At 33.1% G+C, this 20,918-nt stretch overlaps 2 protein-coding genes across 2 annotated transcripts; one reads left to right on the top strand and one right to left on the bottom strand.

Moving 5' to 3' along the window:
• Nucleotides 1-1,706: 1,706 nt before the first annotated feature.
• On the top strand, nt 1,707-7,739 carry LOC108205383 (uncharacterized GPI-anchored protein At1g61900). Its single transcript, XM_017375326.2, has 8 exons — nt 1,707-2,113; nt 3,162-3,335; nt 3,406-4,011; nt 4,755-5,000; nt 5,131-5,142; nt 6,119-6,262; nt 6,382-6,426; nt 7,096-7,739. The coding sequence occupies exons 1-8, from the start codon at nt 2,053-2,055 to the stop codon at nt 7,164-7,166; spliced, it is 1,359 nt and encodes a 452-aa protein (XP_017230815.1). The 5' UTR covers nt 1,707-2,052; the 3' UTR covers nt 7,167-7,739.
• A 617-nt stretch (nt 7,740-8,356) lies between these two features.
• LOC108204695 (heat shock 70 kDa protein 16) lies at nt 8,357-18,934 on the bottom strand. The gene is made up of 10 exons (XM_017374259.2): nt 18,778-18,934; nt 17,430-18,628; nt 16,027-16,239; nt 12,074-12,169; nt 11,817-11,969; nt 11,100-11,294; nt 10,286-10,432; nt 10,081-10,209; nt 9,320-9,450; nt 8,357-8,838 (listed from the first exon to the last, which is right to left on the bottom strand). The coding sequence occupies exons 2-10, from the start codon at nt 18,591-18,593 to the stop codon at nt 8,742-8,744; spliced, it is 2,325 nt and encodes a 774-aa protein (XP_017229748.1). The 5' UTR covers nt 18,594-18,628; nt 18,778-18,934; the 3' UTR covers nt 8,357-8,741.
• Between the last annotated feature and the right edge of the window lie 1,984 nt (nt 18,935-20,918).

The raw sequence follows: 20,918 nt of genomic DNA, 5'->3' as shown, positions 1-20,918 counted from the left end.
TTGTATATTAGGGGAGGGCGGCTCAAATTAATTTTTATCTAAATAATAATAAATTTTCTATTAGTATTATGTTTGACAGGAAAGCTGCTGAAATAATTTTTATCTATGTTATAATATTTTTTTTATTCAAACGGGACCACAACTTAAAATAATTTTTATCCAATTATAATCTTTAACTTTATCATAATTATAATAATTTTTATTAGTATTGTGTTTGACGGTGGGACGACACAAACTAATATCTACATTATAATGTTTTGTTATTAGCAATGTGTTCGACAAGTGAGCGGATCAAACTAATTTTTATCTATATTATTATATTTAATTTTATTATAATTATAATAATTATTGATTAATATTGTCTTTGATAGGAGGCGGGTCCAACAATTTTTTTTTATTAATATTGTGTTTGACAAGAGGGCCACTTAAACAAATTTTTATATTAATTATAATATTTTTAATTAATGATATGTTTAACGGGAACACGACTCAAAATAACTTTTATGCAATTATAATATTATTTCGTATCAAAATTTATAAAAAAAATTCTTTATTAGTATTGTGTTTGAGGGGAGGGCGGCCCAAATTAATTTTTATCTAAATAAATAATAAATTTTCTATTAGTATTATGTTTGACGGGAAAGTAGATAAAACAATTTTTTGTCTAAATTTATAAAAAATTCATATCGCCGCGAAGCGCGGCTTTAGAATAGACAAACATAGAATTTGTAGGGATCATTTGTTCGCATAATGCGATGTGTGCCTTTGTGGCTCCTGTGTGAAGTTATGTAACATGAGAGTGTGGCTTCGGATAAGTACCAACTACTAACTAGTTAGCAAGAATCATTTTTCTTTTTTTTCGAAAGAAAAAGCAGCTATGGATTTTAATGCCAACCTGCGGAAAACGGGTATCGCATGACTCTTGTAACCAAATTCATGATTTTCTTTATTAGGCGCCAATGATCCTTCTCTGAGTGTGTTTACGTTATATATAAATAATTATATTCTTTTATTTATTTGGAGAATTTTGATTAATAAAATTTTTTATGTATATAAAGTTCATCATGTTAAATCCGAATCAATAAAAATTCATCAAATAATGGACACATCCGTAAGCACACACTAGAAATGATTATAAAATAGTTTTTCTTTAATTTTTACACGTAAATTAAGAAAACAAAGAATATCTTAATTTTTATTTATAAAATTGCCTTTCAATACATAAAAGCTTATATACTTATTATAAATACTAGAAAATAATAATCCTAATAAATTTTATTATACATTTTAAATTACGTGTAAAAAATCAAAACACTTCAAAAGGGATAAGTGGACAATATTGAGATTACTGATTTTAGACACGTAATTTAAGATTTATTAATTATTTAATCTCTTTTTTTATTAATAAAACTGATACAAATTCATTTTAAAAAATAAACTATTTAATTATGCGATCAATGAATTTTTTTTAAAAAAATTCTGAATAATTTTTTTAAAATATATTTCTATTCAAAAAAAATTATAAAATAGAATCAAAGCATATAAAAAATCAAACGGGAGTACATGATTAATATATACTACACATTACAACATTCAAAAATATGCGTTTGATAGTCAAATATCCCGTATGAATCAAAATTAAGCCCAGCTTAACACTCTCGATGCCACACAACCATCAAATTTTCAAAATTCTCCATAACACAAGATAGTCAACTTAAGCTGCATTTCATTCACAAATCCAAGAAACAAAAAAAGTGTTTAAATATTTATGGTTCATGTAGTAAAGAGTATTGATTTCAGACAGCTATTACTGATGGCTGCTTGACCCCACACACTTACCTGCTTATTCATGGCACCCCAACTCCCCTTCTTCTCTCTTCACTCTCCTTTCTTTATTACTTGAAACCCCACCTCCTCTCTCTTTTTTCTAACTTCAACTTCTAATCCTAAGCTTCCACTCAAACCATCTCTATCTCTCTCAGCTTCCTCAACTCTTTCATATATAAATACAATTTCATTGTGCACACATTTTTGGGGTTTTGTTTAGCAGGCATGAGAGAATTGGTGGTGCAAAGTCTGTGTGTATATCTCAATCTGCTCATTGTGCTTATATGTAAGTTTTATCTTTTTTTTGGTTATTTGCGTCTGAATTTATCTGAAATCTTGAATTTGCTTTTTGGGTTTTCATTTTTGATGTATGATCTGTGCTCTTTTGGGTGTTTAGTAGATGGGTTTTCTTGAAAGTTCAGAACTTTCCACATTGTTGGGCTTAGATTTTATTATTTATTATTTTTTTACACTTTTGTGGGGGTATTTATTTGTAGTTAAAATTGTATCCCTTTTGGAATAGGACTTTTTAGTTCATTGGCTTTTGTTTACAATGCTGGCATTACATTGCATCAGTGTTGCTCAAATAGTATGTTTTGTGACTTCAAGGAGGGCCTAGGAGAAAATTGTGTTAATTTTAGTAGGTTACAGTTTCTGTGCATTACTTTGGTGAAGCCTTCCTTGAGAAGATTAGTTAGGAACTGTTTTCTTGGTAGAAATGCAATGTCGTGAACAAAACCATCATCTGTACAACAACTGAATAATTCATGAGTACACTTTGAGGCTTAATAAGTTGTAGCCTTTTACTTCATAATGTGCTGCTCGAAGAACCTAATCTGCTATGCCATTGTTTCTCTCTATTATTTTGTACATACTACATAACGTATCTAGATCGCTTTGGAATTTGACTTGCATATCATATCTCAAGACTCAAGAGTGTCACACTGGGCTCATTGTATCTGAACGGCTATGTTCTATAAATTAAACAGTGACTACATATTATGAGAAGCCAGTGTTAAGTATGGAATGTGAAGCTCCTAGCATAGATTCCATTTTTTGGCCCCTTTTCTCCCACTAATTTGTTCCTTGGCCGTATCTAAGCACACATACATCCATGCCAGCTCTGATACTGGTTTATTGTTTTGGACATTTCCAACCTTGCAACATTAAGCAATTGCTTCTTTTATTCTTTCATGGCAATTTCTAATACAGTAATACATTTATGAGACCTCATATTGCTGTGTCATTTGCTTTCTCTTGTTTTACATAATGTTTATTCATCTTTAGTAAATGAACAATACAAGTAACTTTTTTCCTGAAACTGGCGTGCATAGGCCTATCCGGATCCTGTTGCAATTCATTGCATAGTGCGAGCCCTGCGATACTGAATGGAAATGAACCTCTATTGCCTGTAACCTCCCCTACTGCAGCTCCTCAGCCATTTCTTCCTCTGTTAGCTCCTTCTCCATTGGGACCATTTACAAATAGCAGTGTACCAAAGTTATCAGGTATGTTTTTTTTTCACCCTCTCAGTATATGCTTCATCAGTAGCACACTCAGTCCTTTTTGGTCTTGCAGGACAATGTTTGCTAGACTTCGGTGCTGCTCAGAGCATGATGAGTGATGCGTCCATCGATTGTGTTGCAACATTTGCACCATATCTTGCTAATGTGGTATGTTGTCCACAGGTGGAAGCGACTTTAACAGTCCTTATTGGTCAATCAAGTAAATTTAGCAAAGAGCTTGCTTTGAACGGAACATCTGCAAAACATTGCCTCTCAGATTTTCAGCAAATTTTAGTGAGTCAGGGCGCAAACAATAGTTTGCAACAGATATGCTCAATTCATGCATCAAACCTCACAGAAGGTTCTTGCCCGGTCAAAGATGTTGATGAATTTGAGAGCATAGTGGATACATCTAACCTTATCAGCTCCTGTGAAAAGATTGATCTCGTCAATGAATGTTGTGAGCAAGTTTGTCAGAATGCTATATCAGAAGCTGCAAAAAAACTTGCATTAAAAGCTTATGATCTTATGAACATTGATGGACATCATGCAGTGACTGACCAGTCAACTAGGGATGGTGATTGCAGAAATATTGTACTCCGATGGTTGGCAAACAAACACAATCCTTCTCAAGCAAAAAAGGTCCTCAGAGGACTATCCAATTGCAAGATAAACAAAGGTGACCTGCGAATGAGCATAACTCCTTACATTACATTGCAGCATGCGAGTCTAATTTATAGCTAAGTATTGGAGTTTCCACATTTTCTCCTCATATGCTTTTTGCTTAAAAAGTGTCAGCATATGTGTTTAGTCTAAGGACGGATCCCCCTTTTTTACATCTTTTCAGAAAATCTTCAGTTGATTTAATATTAGCTCAGTGTTGCCATGTCTTAGGCCTCCACAGTCCAATATTATGAGAGGCTACATGTAATTAGTCCTATACTCCTATGACTCATCCACCCAGTAATTTTTTCTAAAATGACTTTTTGTGCCTTACAATGGATTCTTGGAAGTAAAATTTTCATGGATAGGTCTGACATAGGATATACAGGTGGAAGATGCATTACTAAAATTCCGCAGGTAAAGGCCTAGGTGCTAGCGGACAATTGTTATTCATTACTGAGCTCTGCCAAAAGTAATCAGATGTTGACTACTATAATTAACTCTGTGTATTAAGAGTCTAGATGAACATTTGATATATATTTTCACCTGCAAAGATGCTGCATTTGTAGCTATCTATACATGTATATCATGTTTTTTCTTAGAAATTTATTTTATACCATAATTCTGATAAGAATTCAATTCTTCCTTTTCCGAATATGACCAGAATGGATGATGCTAACCACTTGATTTCACATCCAGTCCTGCTATGAGCTATCAATTCATTTAAATCCTCGTGCCTATTTTTGGTTTCTTTTTCAGTTTGTCCATTGGTTTTCCCCGATGTGAGCCCTGTTACGAAAGGTTGTCATGATGGGGTAAGTGACCAAAGAGCATGCTGTAATGCATTAGCAGGCTATGCATCTCGTTTGCAGAAACAGAGCTTCACAACCAACTTGCAAGCTTTAGACTGTGCTGCAACACTTGGAATGAAACTTCAGAAAGAAAATATCACCAAAAATGTTTATGAGCTGTGCCACATTAGCCTTAAGGATTTTTCCCTCCAAGGTTAGTCATGTTTAATGATATCACCTTTAGGTGAGAGCAATATATTCAATAATTTCCCATCCTCAATCCTAATACACTTTTTTTATTGTGGTATTTTCAATGTGGGAATCAACTTTTCAAATGCGCCCAGTTGGACCAAAAGGTAACTATTCTCTTAGCAAGTCATTTTATCTACAGAAGATTTATTTATTTACTTTTTAAATTTTCAGTGATCAGAATATTTGTAGCCTTATGAGAATACATATGTACCCCGAACATATATCCACCAGCAATATTTACTGTCAATCACATTTCAATTCTACAACTCATTTTGAGACAAAAAAAAAAAAAAATTCTCAAAACATAATTAATATTAATCGAGTTAAGGATTATAAGTTGTGTCAAAATATTAAATTTCCAACAGTATAATATATGTCACGATCCATGTTTCTTTATGAATTAGACCCTGCCCCTCTTGCTCTTTGAAACCTAATTTTCAACATCTCCGCCTACTACCCTCTTCTGTAAAGTTCGTCACTTGTAACCACCACCTTTTTCCACTGGTTTTTTGAGCAAGTACAATGTTAGATGCTATATATTTATTGTTATTGATATAATATAGCATCAAAAAGTGCTTATTGGTGCTAAAATAGAAGTTGTACTCCAATGCTAGTTTTAGAACTAGTTACAAATTTAGCTATCTTTTTTTGACTTTTACTCAATTTGATATACTTTGGTATTTGGTGATGTACAATAAAATAATTGCTTAACTCTACCCTTCATATGTAGTAGTTATAATGATGTGGCCGTGAAGGATGGATCCATCTTTAGCGTTTGATGCTATAACATAGCAATAAGACCAACTATGGCATTGCATTGTACTTGCTCCAAGAACATGTTCTGCCTCATATTACTTTGTGCTGATCTAAAACACTTCAAAACTGTACCTACCTTCTTCACTTTCCACAGTAAACACAATATGGTGAAATGGAAAACCTGTGTAAGGAGAACATACTTCAATGAAAGTTAACTAGCTAAGGGAGGCACCAATCAAATCTTAATGTCTTCTTTTTATGACTGAACATGTTTATCAACCTTAATTTGGTGTCCAATAACTCACTCGTTCACTTTTTTTTCAGAGTCAGGATGCCTTTTGCCTAGCATGCCATCAGATGTAATATTAGACCAATATTCGGGGATCAGCTTTCTTTGTGATTTGAATGATAACATCCCTGCTCCATGGCCATCTACTTCTCAGTTGCCAGCTCAATCATGCAATAAGAGTATGTAAATTGGATTATATTGAAAGATCATAACATCTTCCCCTTCCTCGAAGTGTTAAATACAGTCAGCTCTCTAGAATAGCATCTATACTAATAGAAATATGATTGTTGCACTGCAGCTATCAAAATTCCGGCACTTCCTGCAGCAGCATCCGGACAGAGAAGTAAGTTTTTAGACTCTAAAAAAAAAAAAGATAATATAGAACTAAATCATATTAAAAGTATAACAGGGACATCTAATCGTAAAGTTGACATAGACAAGTTAGTGATTACAGTCCTCGAAACAATTAGAAGCTGGAAGACTGTCGCTTTATCTGTATATTGATGGCAAAAACTTGACAATTAAAACGAAGACTGCTTTAGCAGTACTAGATAATGATAGGAATTGTATTAGACTATTAGCTTAATGTTGCTATTATTGCTCATGAAGTTTTTTCGCATGCTCAACTGTATTTTGTATAATTTTCTTCTTCCGTAACTCCTCTAATATATATATATATATATATATATATTTTTTTTTTGGGGGGGGGGGGGGGGGGGTGTCTAGATGCAAGGTTGGTGTCTACAACTCTCTGTACATCTTACCCTCCCTCAAACCTACTGACATGTAATATAATAATTTGGTGTGTTTGCATGTTTGGCTTGTTTAATACTCCTATGACTCTTAAAGGTTACTACCTACTTATACGTTTGAGGGGGGGATCGAAACTGCTAGCAAATGAGAAGAATTATTCTACATACTAGTCACTGCAACATATTGTCCTTAGACTTGAATATGTAGATTTTAGGAATTATTACGATCATAGTCCTTGCTTATAATTTTCATTCTTTAGGTATTTACAGCAAAGATGTGAAATATTTCCTACTCATTGTTGCCTCGGTGGTTCTGACCATAATTCTGTGAAATCAGTCCAATCAGTCCGGTTTTATACTCATTTTTCCGTGGTGAGAAATTATTCCTTTCTGCCTGATCAATGTAAGACGGTTTGGTGCTCTAGAAGAAAATCAAATGTAGTTGCACTGATGAAGGAAGGTTTAATCCATGTTAAGCACGCCAAACAGAGGAAAGTCTTGTGCTATAAAGTGATTCTACTGGAGATGAATTCATTTGAAGTCCTACCATATATAGATAGTTTAATATTCTTTCCCCATAAACAGGTTTAAATTCCCGTCATGAATCTTACAATTGTTTGCCACCCTTTGTACCAAGATGTCGGAGTTAAATTCAAACTTCGGTAGTGATTGAAGAGTGCATGTTCTATTATTTTGTCAAAAATTAGCAAAACAAAAGTGTATGAATAGCTATGTAATTATTATAACATGAATTTGGTGCATTTGAGAGGAGAAAAGGCCAAGGGCTAAAAGTTTGTCCGATGCAACTCCTCATTGTATAGATTAATGGATTATGCAGTGAGTGTAAAATATTCTGCATCTGATCTTGTACTTTCTCGGGTATTCATGTTGTATATTGCTTTCACTGAGCTGCATCTCCTCTGCATGTAATTTATTACTCCCTATATCTCCTTATGTTGTTTATCTTGGGTGATAAAATCTGTAGATGCTTAAATATTTATAAAAATGGAAAATTTTAGAAATAATTTATGAAATTCCTGACAAAAAAAAAGAAGAAATAATTTATGAAATTATATTTTATATATACTTCAAAATACGTGCCAAGTAATTGCAAGGAAAACTATAACGAAATGAGAGTGAAGGATGGAGTACATCAACATATAAAAACATAGATAGCTAAAACAAACTAGACATGGAGTTGATTCACTGACATTGCCATCCACACGACACTAGTAATACAATTTAAGAACATTCCTTTGTCGCATGGATGAATGAGATTTTTTGGAGGAAGATGAGCGTCGATCAAATGGTCTTTTAGTAAGTTTTGATTAGGGACCGAAGATTATGTAAACTCATGTGAAGAACACAACGATCGGGGAAGTACATATTACAACTTACAAGGAATCTACAATCAACTCTCTTCCATCACATATAGGTGTGACCGTGTGAGTTTCCTAATAGCAATATTGCATATGAGTTTTGCAGAACATTTGCCTTGAGACAAGGATTTGCTACACTTCGTTTGCAACAAGTTACTGATCATTTGAACATTAGTCGAAAAAGTAACACTGGCGGAAAATGTAGTGTTGTTTACAGAAATTCTTTACGAGACGAGCTCTGGATTCTCAGTTTTATGATGCTATTGAAGCTGACGGGGATCAAGTTATTAGAAGCAAGTTTTACAGAAATTTTTTGACATGACCTCACTTCAAAAAAAGAAAAAGTGACCTGAAAAAAAAAAGAGGTATAATAACCAAGTGGTCCTCTCTGTAATTTGGGTACTAAGCTACTTTGATGATCCAAAGATCATTTTTAATCATTTGTATCATTGCCCAGTACTAGTAGCCCAATAAATCAAGTAACTTCTGGTAATTGCGCCGTGCCACATATCTAAATGTATGTACAATTAATCTACTGACATGTTATCATCCTCTTTGTTCCCATCCATTATATCATCCGGTGTTGTAGCTGAAGCCTTTGACCTCATTATATGCTTGCACATCCTGACATACAGAGCACAGAAATTCCTATTAGATAGAAACAGGAACTGAGTAGATCGAGGAAAGAAAAACTAAATTGTTTCTACGCAACAGTCATTTGCCGAAAAAATTGTTTACAGACAAATTGACTTGATAGCATTATTAAAACTTCTCCAGGTAATGACTGCTACAGTATTAGCACAGAGCAAAACCTATTTAGCCTTGCAACCAACTATCATCGCCACTATAACATATTTTAAAATTTTAATAGATATGCTGAAGAGACGGGGAAAAGACCATTTTCAATCCTTGCCTATATTAAGACTAGCACAAATTATTAGCATTCCAACTGGAAAAACAGTGATCAGTCAGGATTCTGCCACCAAAGATTTTTCCGTGCTATTCAAATTTAATCCTTTGTCAAAATTGGTGACTCGAGCCTCAAGGTACCCAGACACCTTTGCAATTAAATGAAAAGGCGAGAAAGGGAGGGGGGAGAACATACGCATCAAGAGTATCTGTTTTTTTCTTGATTTCACTTGACCATAAAACTGGATCAACATTTGTAGGCATCAAATCCTGCTGCTGTTTTCTATCCAACAACCATTGTCTTGCCTTGTTACATTCAGCCACAACCTACAAAGTAAGAGTCAAATCAGTTATAAATCTGCCACACCTGACACCACCAGTATTTTAGTCAATGTTGTACATTTTATAATACTGCTTCCACCGATGAGGAAACACATTTTCAAATTTCTTTTACAGGTTCATCTAATCAGCCTAATCTTCTATAATTATTGTTGGAAATCAGAAAGAAAAACATGCAGCCTAAATTTTAGGATTTTATATTTAAAGAAATCTAAATCAATACTTCGGAAGTTGTTGGCATTTACAAAACAAAGAGATTATCTCTCCATAGTTTCAGCAAAAGGCTCTTCCTTTTAAGAATGGAGGTAGTACCACAGTTAAACATATAACTGTATACAAAGTACTATAGACTATCTTAAGAAAACATACTAGGCTGCATCTTATGCAAATTTAATACTTAATTGGTCTTAAGCATGTCATCCGTTGCTTGTTTATTAGTGCGTATTGGGTTCTTCACATCTACAATTATTTTGTGCATTTCATAAGCATATAAAAGTCTGGCAAATAAACAAGAATCTCAAGTGTGTTTAACACCCAACTCATCAGATTAAGCATGCAAAGAGTGTGACCCGCTTTCAAAGAGGTAGATCTAACATTTATTAATAGGTACAGCCATACCGCTTCTCTCTGATTAGAGGAAAGTGATGTTGCAACCTTCTGGTAGTCTTCAATGCAATTTAATAACCTACTTGTCTCTTGAACTCGGGCCTCTTCATCTTTATATCGGCTTTCAATAGGATCTACTAACTGCCAAAAGAAAAGATCATCAGCTTACAACTTATAAGTGAGGGAGAGACACATGAAACAGGAAACTATGGAACACCTTTCTTAGATCTGCTAGTTTCTCTGTATAGACACTTTCAGATTCATCATCTCCATCCTCGTAAAGCCAATCCTCGGTCTGTTGTAATATCATAGAGATCCCTTCTCTCTCAGATTCAGTGGCAAAGCTCCCATATGTATTAGAAAGCTACATACAAATATATATGTTACTCGTATTCAAGAGACTTGCACAAAAGAAGAGAGTTCAAAAGAAAAATAACTGATCAATCACCAACCAAGCAGAAACTTTGGAGAAATGAATATAGATATATAAAACGACACTCGCAAGATAGAAATAACAAAAAGATTATCAGAAACTCTCATTGTGCACATAAAACAAGACTTCTGACCAATCAACCAGGTCAAGAGTAAGCAGGTAATATATAATTACTAGTTTTTGGAAAAATAACGCAACTCTCAAACTTCCTGGCTCTGAAGAAAGATACATGGTCAATACATCTTTTAGTTGCCACACGTTAGGTAATACAAAAATTGTCTAAATATTTCCTTACAAGCACATATAATTCCTCCTAATATAGTAATAATGTAATATCAGTGACTCCAATAGACAAGAATAAAGCCTATAACAAAAATAATATAATAAAACATGAAGAAGGAAGGGACTTCTTCCTTGTGAACTGGAACTACTTCTTCGATGAGGCTAAGCTTCTTCTGGTATACAAAGGCTTAAAGCTGTTTATAAGCATCTTATAAGAAAATGATGTTCATACAAGGCACTCCAGAGATATCAGAATCACGGTGTGATTCTTTAAACAACAGAGGAAGACAAAGAATAGTACTCTCTAGAGCATTACCTTAGTACGTGTCTCATAGACGTAAGACTCAAGGTAGTTTTTCTTTTCCTGAGTTTGCTCCATCTTTATGTCTTGCTGAGTCAACAGGAGTTCCTTCTCTTGAGCTTCTGAGAGTTCAGCCCTCGTCATTCCACAATTGACACTCTCACTAACTGGTATATCCTGCCTACCAATTTGTCTCTTCCTCGTATCAGCCTGCAGAAAATCATATTGTTAATTGTTTTAAGTTCAGGAAATTATCTAGCGTAAACTACTTAAATTGTCCCTCGGCAAAATAATACTTGTATGACACTGGTATTGGAGAAGGCAAAGTCAAAAGAGGGTCCAAGGCTTACAAGCCAATTACTTAGACGAAATGATGAGTTAATTTAACAGATAGTTCATTCAGCTCCATAAACATTTTAATGGATAACTATTCTTAACATTCCACTAGACACTCCGGAAAATATCCAGTAAAAACTAAAGAGTGCAGGAAGATACTTACTAAAACGATCAACACATGCCTGTACATGTTCAAGAAGATAGCTTCCAAATATCAATACACATAGTGGTCTAATGAAGTATATAATCACTTTAAAAAAGTATGGGATTAACAAAATTTAAGTCTTAAAAACTATATATGTTTCTTATCCTAGGATACGGAACATCGTATATTTCCATCTGCAAACTAGAATATCAAAAAAAGAACATACTAAAGTGAACTGCCAATAAACATACAGTGTGCTTTCTTGAGGGGTTGGACTCTGCGCTGTTAGAATCATTTGCACCATTTGCCACATCAGAGGAAACATGATTGTCATCCTCTATGTGTTCCACAGTCGAATGAGCCTTGGCCTTAGCAGTAAAAGTGTCCCCGCAATTTTCTATAAGCTGAACAGAACATAAAATTTTGCCAATTATGTTTTTATCAATTTCCTAGAAACTAAAGAAAGATTATAGTGTCCCATAAAAAGAAGAGAACAACCTATACTTACAGTGGCCGACTCAATATTAACAATGCCATGAAGGTTTAGCTGAACTTTGACTTTAACCTTAGCTCTTTCTGCATCATTCACTTCAAGTGGACCAATCTACAAAATTATTTAACACATCTTTAGCTAAATACAGAAAATGAATACAATAAATCATATATTTAAAGATGCAGATAGTATAACATATTTATCCTATATATGAGAAGTGGAAAGCAGATATTTTTTATTTTTCCTTGGTTTTAAAAATTCAACGGATCATATATTTTGATAATTTAGGTGAGAAATTAGGAAGAAATTTTAATTACCATAGTCGAAATTATCTTAATTTAAGGCACATATAAAATTATACTATATTTTAATTATACAAACAAATTATAAAGTTGCAAAATGTTTTAGCCAGGGGACGATACGACAAATAGAATCCCTATGCCATAATAAAGAAGAACTGCCAAAGTTAAGGTAAGAGACTTAAAAACCAAACTGCATTCGGCAGACTGAGTCTGACAAAGCTCAAGTTCTAGAGATCTAGACAAACTTCTGAACAAAATGATTTGAGTACACAACTGCCAAATTTAAGGTAAGAATGTTCAAAAACAAACCGCAAAGGTATATGCTCTGTGCAGACTAACAAAACTCGTAGTTTTAATCACAGATCTAGACGAACTTCTGAGCCAAACAATTTGAGTACATCCATGATCCCCCTTTAGTTACACACACAAAATAACTAGACAGTGACAGATTTAGAATTAATCAAACTCGACTGATGTCAATGTTGTTGGTCTAGGGAATCACATATATGAAAAGCACAAAGCTACCCGATAATCAAACATCTCTTTTATATGGAAGAAATTCATGGGACATAATGCTTCAAGAATGAAAGTAAATACATCAATGTCTATAATATATTAGTACACAAACATGTTCATGCATATAGCTCAGAGGGGTGGCAATCCCAGGTTCCTGTGTTTGTTAATTGTTAAAGGGTCAATTTTGTGGTCTTCTATATTTTCATGAAATTTGGGGAAAATGATATATAAGCATAACAGGAGCAAAGAATAAAAAACAAGTCATGTTTGGGTTAGTCAAGTTTTGTCCGTTCCATGTTCAGCTCCTGGTCTCTGTAAATCGTGTCAAATATGCTACCATGGATTTCATCACCAAAACGCCAAGTTCAGGCTTATATACTCAAGTTTGTTACAGCTCATCAAAGTATATCTAATCAATTTTGGAACCGAGCGCAATTACTTTTTGCTTACTATCGACATCAATCTAATGATATGAACAAATAGATCATAATTCATAAATGATTGTTATAATTTACATTATTTATAGCATTCATGTTCCAATATTACCTTGTTAGTATGTTTCTGTTTGACAGCATATTAGTTTGGTCTTTGTCCATACAAATCTCCTATACCAAATAGAAAATACACAAAAATCTAATAAGATAAGGGACCTTCATATACAATAAAATGTACATATTATGTTTTTTTTAAGGAAAACACATTTATTTTCCAGAGGACCTCCATTCAACTCAAAGAATTTTCTTGTATCGAAAACTAACAAGTATATGCCTTACTTCATTCTTGTGCAATGCACAAAGGTTCATATGAAAAAAATAAATTAACTAAGACCATCAAGTTTCCAGACTATGCTCACAAAATTAAATATTTAAAAACCACAACTGCCATATTAGAAAACTGCAAGAAATTAGAAAGTACTAGAATCAAATTGCTTTGTCTAAAATTCCTAAATAATTGTTTAGAAATATATATAATCAGCTAAATTAACTAATCTTATAGCATCCTGACAAAAAAAAAACAAACTAATCTTATATAGCATAATAGGTTATTTACAATTTTACATAAGCTTAAAAAAAGAATCTTATTAGCTCCAGTATTAATTATGTTTAATAAGTATATGAATATACAGTTTCCCAAGATATTACAATTATTCTATCAGTATTGATAGTTTAGTTACATAAAGTTCAATATTGCATTAAGAAGCCATAGTTCAGCTTTCTGTCGTGCAGCGTTTCAATTGTAAAGGACTCACTGTTTTACCCTAAGCTCTATAAGGGTGTTAATTACAGTTAGAATTATGTTTCATAAGTACAATGAAACCTCGAGAAATGAGTATTCAAATAATTGATAACCTCAATCAACTAATAATTTTTCCCGTCATGTTGGACTAATGGGATATATTAATATTAGGAAATAAATGCATAGGATAATAATATTTATAGAAGTTCTTAAAAGCCCAATAGAAATATAAAATAATAATTCATCAAACAAACTCATTATTGTATACCCTCTCCGTCCTGTTGGATTGTTAACATTACTTATTGGCACGCTTTTCAAGACCTCTTTAAAATATAGTTCCATGATATTTTTTTATTTTTTTTTCTGAATAAAAATTTGATGTCTAAACTTTTATTCAGAAAAAAATAAATTAAAAAAACATTATAGAACTATACTTTATAGGATCCTCAAAATGCGTGCAAACAGTCAACGTTAACAACCCCATGGGACGGAGGGAGAGTATAACACATAATTATTACATATTTTGATATCTATTAGTATACACTTACTTGTATAATAAAATGGCTAATCCATCCGAGTAAAGTATTGTCAAAATTTGCAATCATTAACTTTTTTTACACATCAACCAAATAATTAACTAATGTTTAATTTGTGGGCCTATTAATTTTAATTTTTGACACTTGTACCAATATATATACACACACACGCACAGACGCGCGCGTGCGCGCGCGCGCCCACACACAGATATACATATATGATTTATTGTGCTTATATGCACATTGGATTTACAATATTTTTTTTACTGATAGAAATAATATAATACAGTAGAACCCCTCTAAATAAGAAGTCTCCAACGTGATATAACTCTCTAAATTTATTAAAAGTCTTTGTCCCAAGTGGAGACCAATATTATATTTTAGTAACCCCTATGTCATTATAAGTAATATATTTTTAGAAAATATTAGTATTATATATAGTCCCAACTTTCGCATAAATTGATATTTTCAACTATATACATGTTTTATAAGCACTTCATGAAGATGAGAGTATTTTTAATACTAATTTGTGCAATTGTTTTGTTGAATAACTTCCACACACACGTATTATCATCTACGTAATCTTTAATTCATCTTTGTGATAACTTTTATTTAATATTTATGACAAATTTCATCAATTATGGGAATATTATTGAATTTATATTTGTTGTTTTGAGTCTTTTGACCCCGAAAGCATTAATGCACACAATTGTTAGTATTTCACTTGAAAATGATGTATATGATGAGTATTAGTATGTAAAAAATTAATTATAATTATTTTTATTAGAAAAATACACCTCTCTTACACGATAACCCCTTTAAAGTGATACATTTTTTTGGTCCCAAAGATATTACTTTAGAGGGATTCTACTATATTCATTAATTGACAAACTCATATCCTCGTTAAAATAATAAAAGTTTCCGGACCCCGCGATATTAATGTATAGATGTTGTACACTTTACTGTATATGAAGGTAGAGTTTTCTGTTCTAATGTGATTATTATTTTGGTATTGATAGTTCGGATATATACATAGAATTGAACACTGAAGTAAGAATGACTTTCTGTCATAGCTGCTCACATCCCTGCTCGTTTTGACCCTAGTCCTACAGTATTCAGATGTCTAGTACTCCCTATTTTTCCCCAGCCTCTATTAAAGTGTTAACAGTTGGACGATATTGAGATCACAAGTTAACATAACATCAGCTTATATCTCATGCAAAGGAAATAATATCAATTTGTTGCCACTTACCAAAGAAACCAAAGGCAGTGTTCAATATTCTAACTAAATAATATATCCGTGGATTTAAGCCACCAATTACAATTCTTAGGGCACATTTTTATCAAGCTTGAAAAAATAGAGTAATGGCTTGCTTACAGTAACATTGCTGATTTTAGGTGATATACCAGAAGGTAATTCATTTTGACCAGCGTAAAAGGCTTCCAGGTGGAATGTATTACTTCTATGCAGCGTAATGATCTTTACACTTGGAAATAGATGGCCTTTTGGGAACAACAAACTTCTTGATACAGTGTTGATTGGACCTTCATCTGTTGAAAGACCTATAGAAAATGGAAAGATGTCCTGCACCTGTATATGACAAGCAAAATAACATTCAAGCTTTCAAAGAAATACAAGAGGATGTTATATATATACATATATAGAATCCAAGAAGAAAACATTCTCAATCAAGATAAACAAGGTCGACTCCTCATCATATGTTCCCTTATACATCTCAAGGTGATAAAATGATTTTGGTTATAGTAATCTGATATTGTTTCAGGATACTCAAGATTTATCCCTTGATTATATTAACTTGGTAAATTATTCATGAAAAGCGCCTATCAAAATTATACATATTGAATTACAGGGCAGGCTTGTTATTTATTTCACGATGCAGACATATTAAGGCTTGTATATAGCACAAAAACTCGGCTGTGAAGTAAAAACTGAGCCAAGTGGATTAGAAGAGGAAGCAAGAAAACTTCCTGGAGGTAAGCAAAAAAATATAAAGGATTTCTGAATTGCATGAGAAGCTGAGAAAGAACACTTCCTTCTGTACAGTAGAACCATGCAAGTTGAGGAAAACATACTAGTATCGGTTCATTAACCACCTCATAGCTAAAGAACACTCTTCAGATAAAAGCTCAGGAAACACTACGGGTCTCCAGAAAACCAATCAAATCAGAACACTCTTCAACCTTTGTAGTTGCTTTATATTATTGTAATAAATTCAATTTGGAACTAAAATTGCAAATAGATACAGTCAACAGTTCTGCCCTGTGGTTCCTCAATAGATTGTATGGTTATCTTCAAATTTATTTTGCTTCTCGTTTTCCTGAATCAAATATGTAAGTCAGTGGTTGACTTGTTGAACTAAAACTTGAATCAGGTGTAACAAAAAATTTAATACAGTGGTTCCAGAAAGTAGTCTGATACTCTGATTACTACATCAAAAAAAATGATAGATCAGGCAAACTAAGCAGTGATTGAGTAAGGTTAATAGCGTATCATACAGAACTATTCTATAACCAAGAGTACATCAGAAACTATCAATGTATTCAGAAAGAAAAAGAAAAAAAATTGGAATTATATTCTTAAGGATATAGATCAGATCACTGTTTCAGTATTTTCTTGTAAACCAACACAAATCATTTAAGACCTCGTATACACATCAAGTATTTATAAGTAGTCCTTCCAATTGTTGAAAGAAAAATAATAAATAGCATGAATATGACCATGTGAAAGACCAAATTTGATAGCATTAACAGTAAACAAACCTCATACTCTTTAACACGGAGTACCGGACTAAGCATTGCACACTGAAGGGCACAGCCACGAGCCACACACTCACTTGCATTCAGACTCCGTCTGGGTTCTGTCCTGAATATAGAAGCTAAAATATGTTTAACAGCTGGTATTCTAGATCCAGACCCAACAAGCTCCACAGAATGAATCTTATCCACAGTCAGACCAGAGTCAACCAAAGCCTGACGACAGGGAATGCTAATCCTTTCAAACAAGTCTGAAGAAAGCTTTTCGAAATCCTCTCTCTTGATGAATCCCTTGACATCTTTCTCATCCATCAGGCATTCAATATTAAGGGGTGCTTCTGGATTTGCACTCAATACCTTCTTTAGTTTTTCGCATGCTACCCTCAGCCTTACAGAGGCCCTAGTATTTGAATAAACATCTATATCATAACCCTCTTTGAACTGCATCGCAAAATATTTGAACAAAACGTCATCAAAATTTCGCCCTCCCAAATTTTTATCATACGAGTGAGACAATATCTTCATATATCCAGATTCAAATGCGGCAACAGTAACCTGTGTGTCACAGTGACCAATATCAACAAACACAACATTACTCGGTCCCTGGCTAGGATACTCAGTCCTATAAATCCCATACCCTAAAGCAGTAGCTGTACAGTCATGCATCAACCTCAACGGATGCAATCCCGCAATCTCCGCCGCATCCAAATACGCCCGTCTCTGCAAGTCTGTAAAATACGACGGAATCCCAATAACACATTCCTCCACACGCATCTCAAGACTCTTCTCCGCCATCTGCTTCAAATGTGCAAACAACATCGCCATTATCTGAACAGGCGTAAAAATCCATCTCTCACCCATATACCTCACGTGAATCAAAACCCCGCCATCACCCCCCTCACTAGTCTCAAACGGCAACAAACCTAATTCCTCCTCAACCTCCTTAAACCTCACCCCAACCAACCTCTTAACCTGAGAAATAGTCGATTTAGGGTTCATCGTAGCGGAAGCAGCTCCCGCCAACCCTATGAACCTTTGCTTCTCACCAAACGACACAACACCCGGTGTCTCCCTATTCGACTCCTCATTAAGCAAAACATCAATTCCGCGATGCTTAGCATAACCAATCACACAATTCTCATTGCCAATATCAAAACCTACCACACTCATTTCAATAATCCTACTATATATGAACAATTTAGCACCTACAATTGATCAGTAAACACATTAAAAGCATTAAAAGTAAGTGAAATTGTGCAAAGTTAATTGAACTGCTTAATTTAACACAGATGAGATGATTACAAAGCTAGATAGATATATACGAAAATATGTAAGTATTCAAGTGGAATTACACCTTTAGTTCGAAAGAGAGGATCGATTAATAAACCCTAGAGATTGGATTGAATTCAGTTGAGTCCACTTTGAAATAAGTTGTGTGTAATCACACTTTTGTTTTGTGTTACCAAGCTGTAAATCACATATGAAGTTATTAATAATTAAAGGAAATGTAGGTTAATAGTGGCCCTTTCTGAAAAAAAATATATATGTAAGGAATTATTTGAATGTCAAAACACTAATTAAATATTTAATATTAAAAGTTATTTTGTAAATATGAAACATTTCTGACATTATTTACATGAAATAAAGAACCAAATATGCCATATTGAAGATAAAAAATATACACACAAATATAATGATTTCTGTCGAGCAACACCAACCAACATAAGCATACTAGTCGATATGTTGCATATTCTTAAAAGCATTCAAGTTTTGAGGAACCGTTAGATGTAACGGTAATTAGTATGGAACTGATGGATATGTGATGTACCGATCTGATTGCAGTTTACGGAATTTGAACACTTCAGGTTTGGATTGAATTTTTAAGACATACCATTTCTCTGGAAACTCAATTTTAATCGAATTCGACTCGAAACCAACATTAATATATAAATAATTTAATATTTTATAATAATATGTACATGTTTAGGCTACTAATCTTTTAGTTTTTTCATTCTTACATAATTCGGATTCTTCCGGCCAATTCTGGTAAATAATATAAAACCGGATTAAAGTTTTGCAAAACGTGTTTCGACTGACCCGTTTACCATCCCTATGAATCGCGCTTCTTTTTCTAACTTTTAAATTATATTGGAAGTCGTTGAAAAATTGCATTTCATTTCAAATAATAGATTTCAAATGACAGGATTTAAGTTGTTATTTCAAATTCTAGTAATAATTGAATGTCTAGAGTTCAAACAAAATTTTAATCCAAATTTCCAAACAAGTTATTTAATCAAATCTAGAATTTGAAATGAAATTCACATTCCAAACATACCATTATATTATTTATTTTTTTAAAATTTGTATCCAATTACTAATCATCAACTAAAAATAATATATTTATGATTGACTATCGTATTATCAAGCATACATACTTGTATTATATATTTCATCCAAAAATTAAATTATAAATATAAATGAAGTTAACTTTTAACGCAATCAGGACAAAAAATAAAATTCAATCTATATAATTGTTGAGATTGCACCTCAAACATGAAAAATAATTATAATTAATTGTTGAATTTTACACACAACATTAATTTCTTAAATTTATTAAGAATTAATAACATTTTTTTAGTTTTTATGAAATAAAAGTAAAATTTGCAGAATTTAAACTCCGACTCACCTTGAGAAATATTAGAACGAATACTAATTTGATAAAAAAAATATTGTGACATAAATAATCATATAAAATTTATGTATTTCCATAAATATTGAGGGTAAAATTGAATTACAAACAGGGCTAAAAGGCACTCGACATGTTTCCGTCTTAAATTACAAAATTATTAAAGTTAAGATAATATAGACATGTTTTTAATGTCCTTCAAGTAATCAGTTTTACCTCCATACTAAGACAATAAGAGTTACTAAGACAAGAGGCCGTCTCCTAAGAGTATTGTATAGTGGCTTTTTGGCTTTTGTAAGAGGTAGAATAAGGGGACCCAACCATCCAAGCATTTTAGTATTATTATGATATAGAATAGGAACAGAGTTGTTGAGATTGAGACGGGAGAGAGAGATCACACATAGCTTGCAATTACAGAGACTCCACTAGAGAGATCACACATAGCTTGCAATTACAGAGACTCCACTTGGGATCCCATGCATGGACTAGCTCTTGATGTAATGAAAAGAATAAAACTCTGCATCTCATAACTTGTAAATGTAAGAAAGTTCCCAGATTATGTCGCATTGACAATCAGAAACCAAACTGAATCTGGAAGTTAACTTGCTAGTCTTATTAGGGACACTAACTTTTAAAAAAAATATTAACTCAAGTTCAAGTTAACTTGTTAGTCAAAAAACATGCATTTCCTCTCTTATTCTATTATCTCTGCAAGCAAGCTACATGACTTCAAGTTTAGAATTTCATTACTTTTTTTTTTGTCACATAGAATTTCATTACTTAATTGGCTTGTAACATGCAACTTCTAC

Source organism: Daucus carota, chromosome 1 (genome assembly GCF_001625215.2).
Source record: "Daucus carota subsp. sativus chromosome 1, DH1 v3.0, whole genome shotgun sequence".
In the NCBI taxonomy this organism is placed as follows: domain Eukaryota; kingdom Viridiplantae; phylum Streptophyta; class Magnoliopsida; order Apiales; family Apiaceae; genus Daucus; species Daucus carota.
Note: the sequence above shows the minus strand (reverse complement) of the source record. Positions and strands in the feature narration are given on the sequence as shown.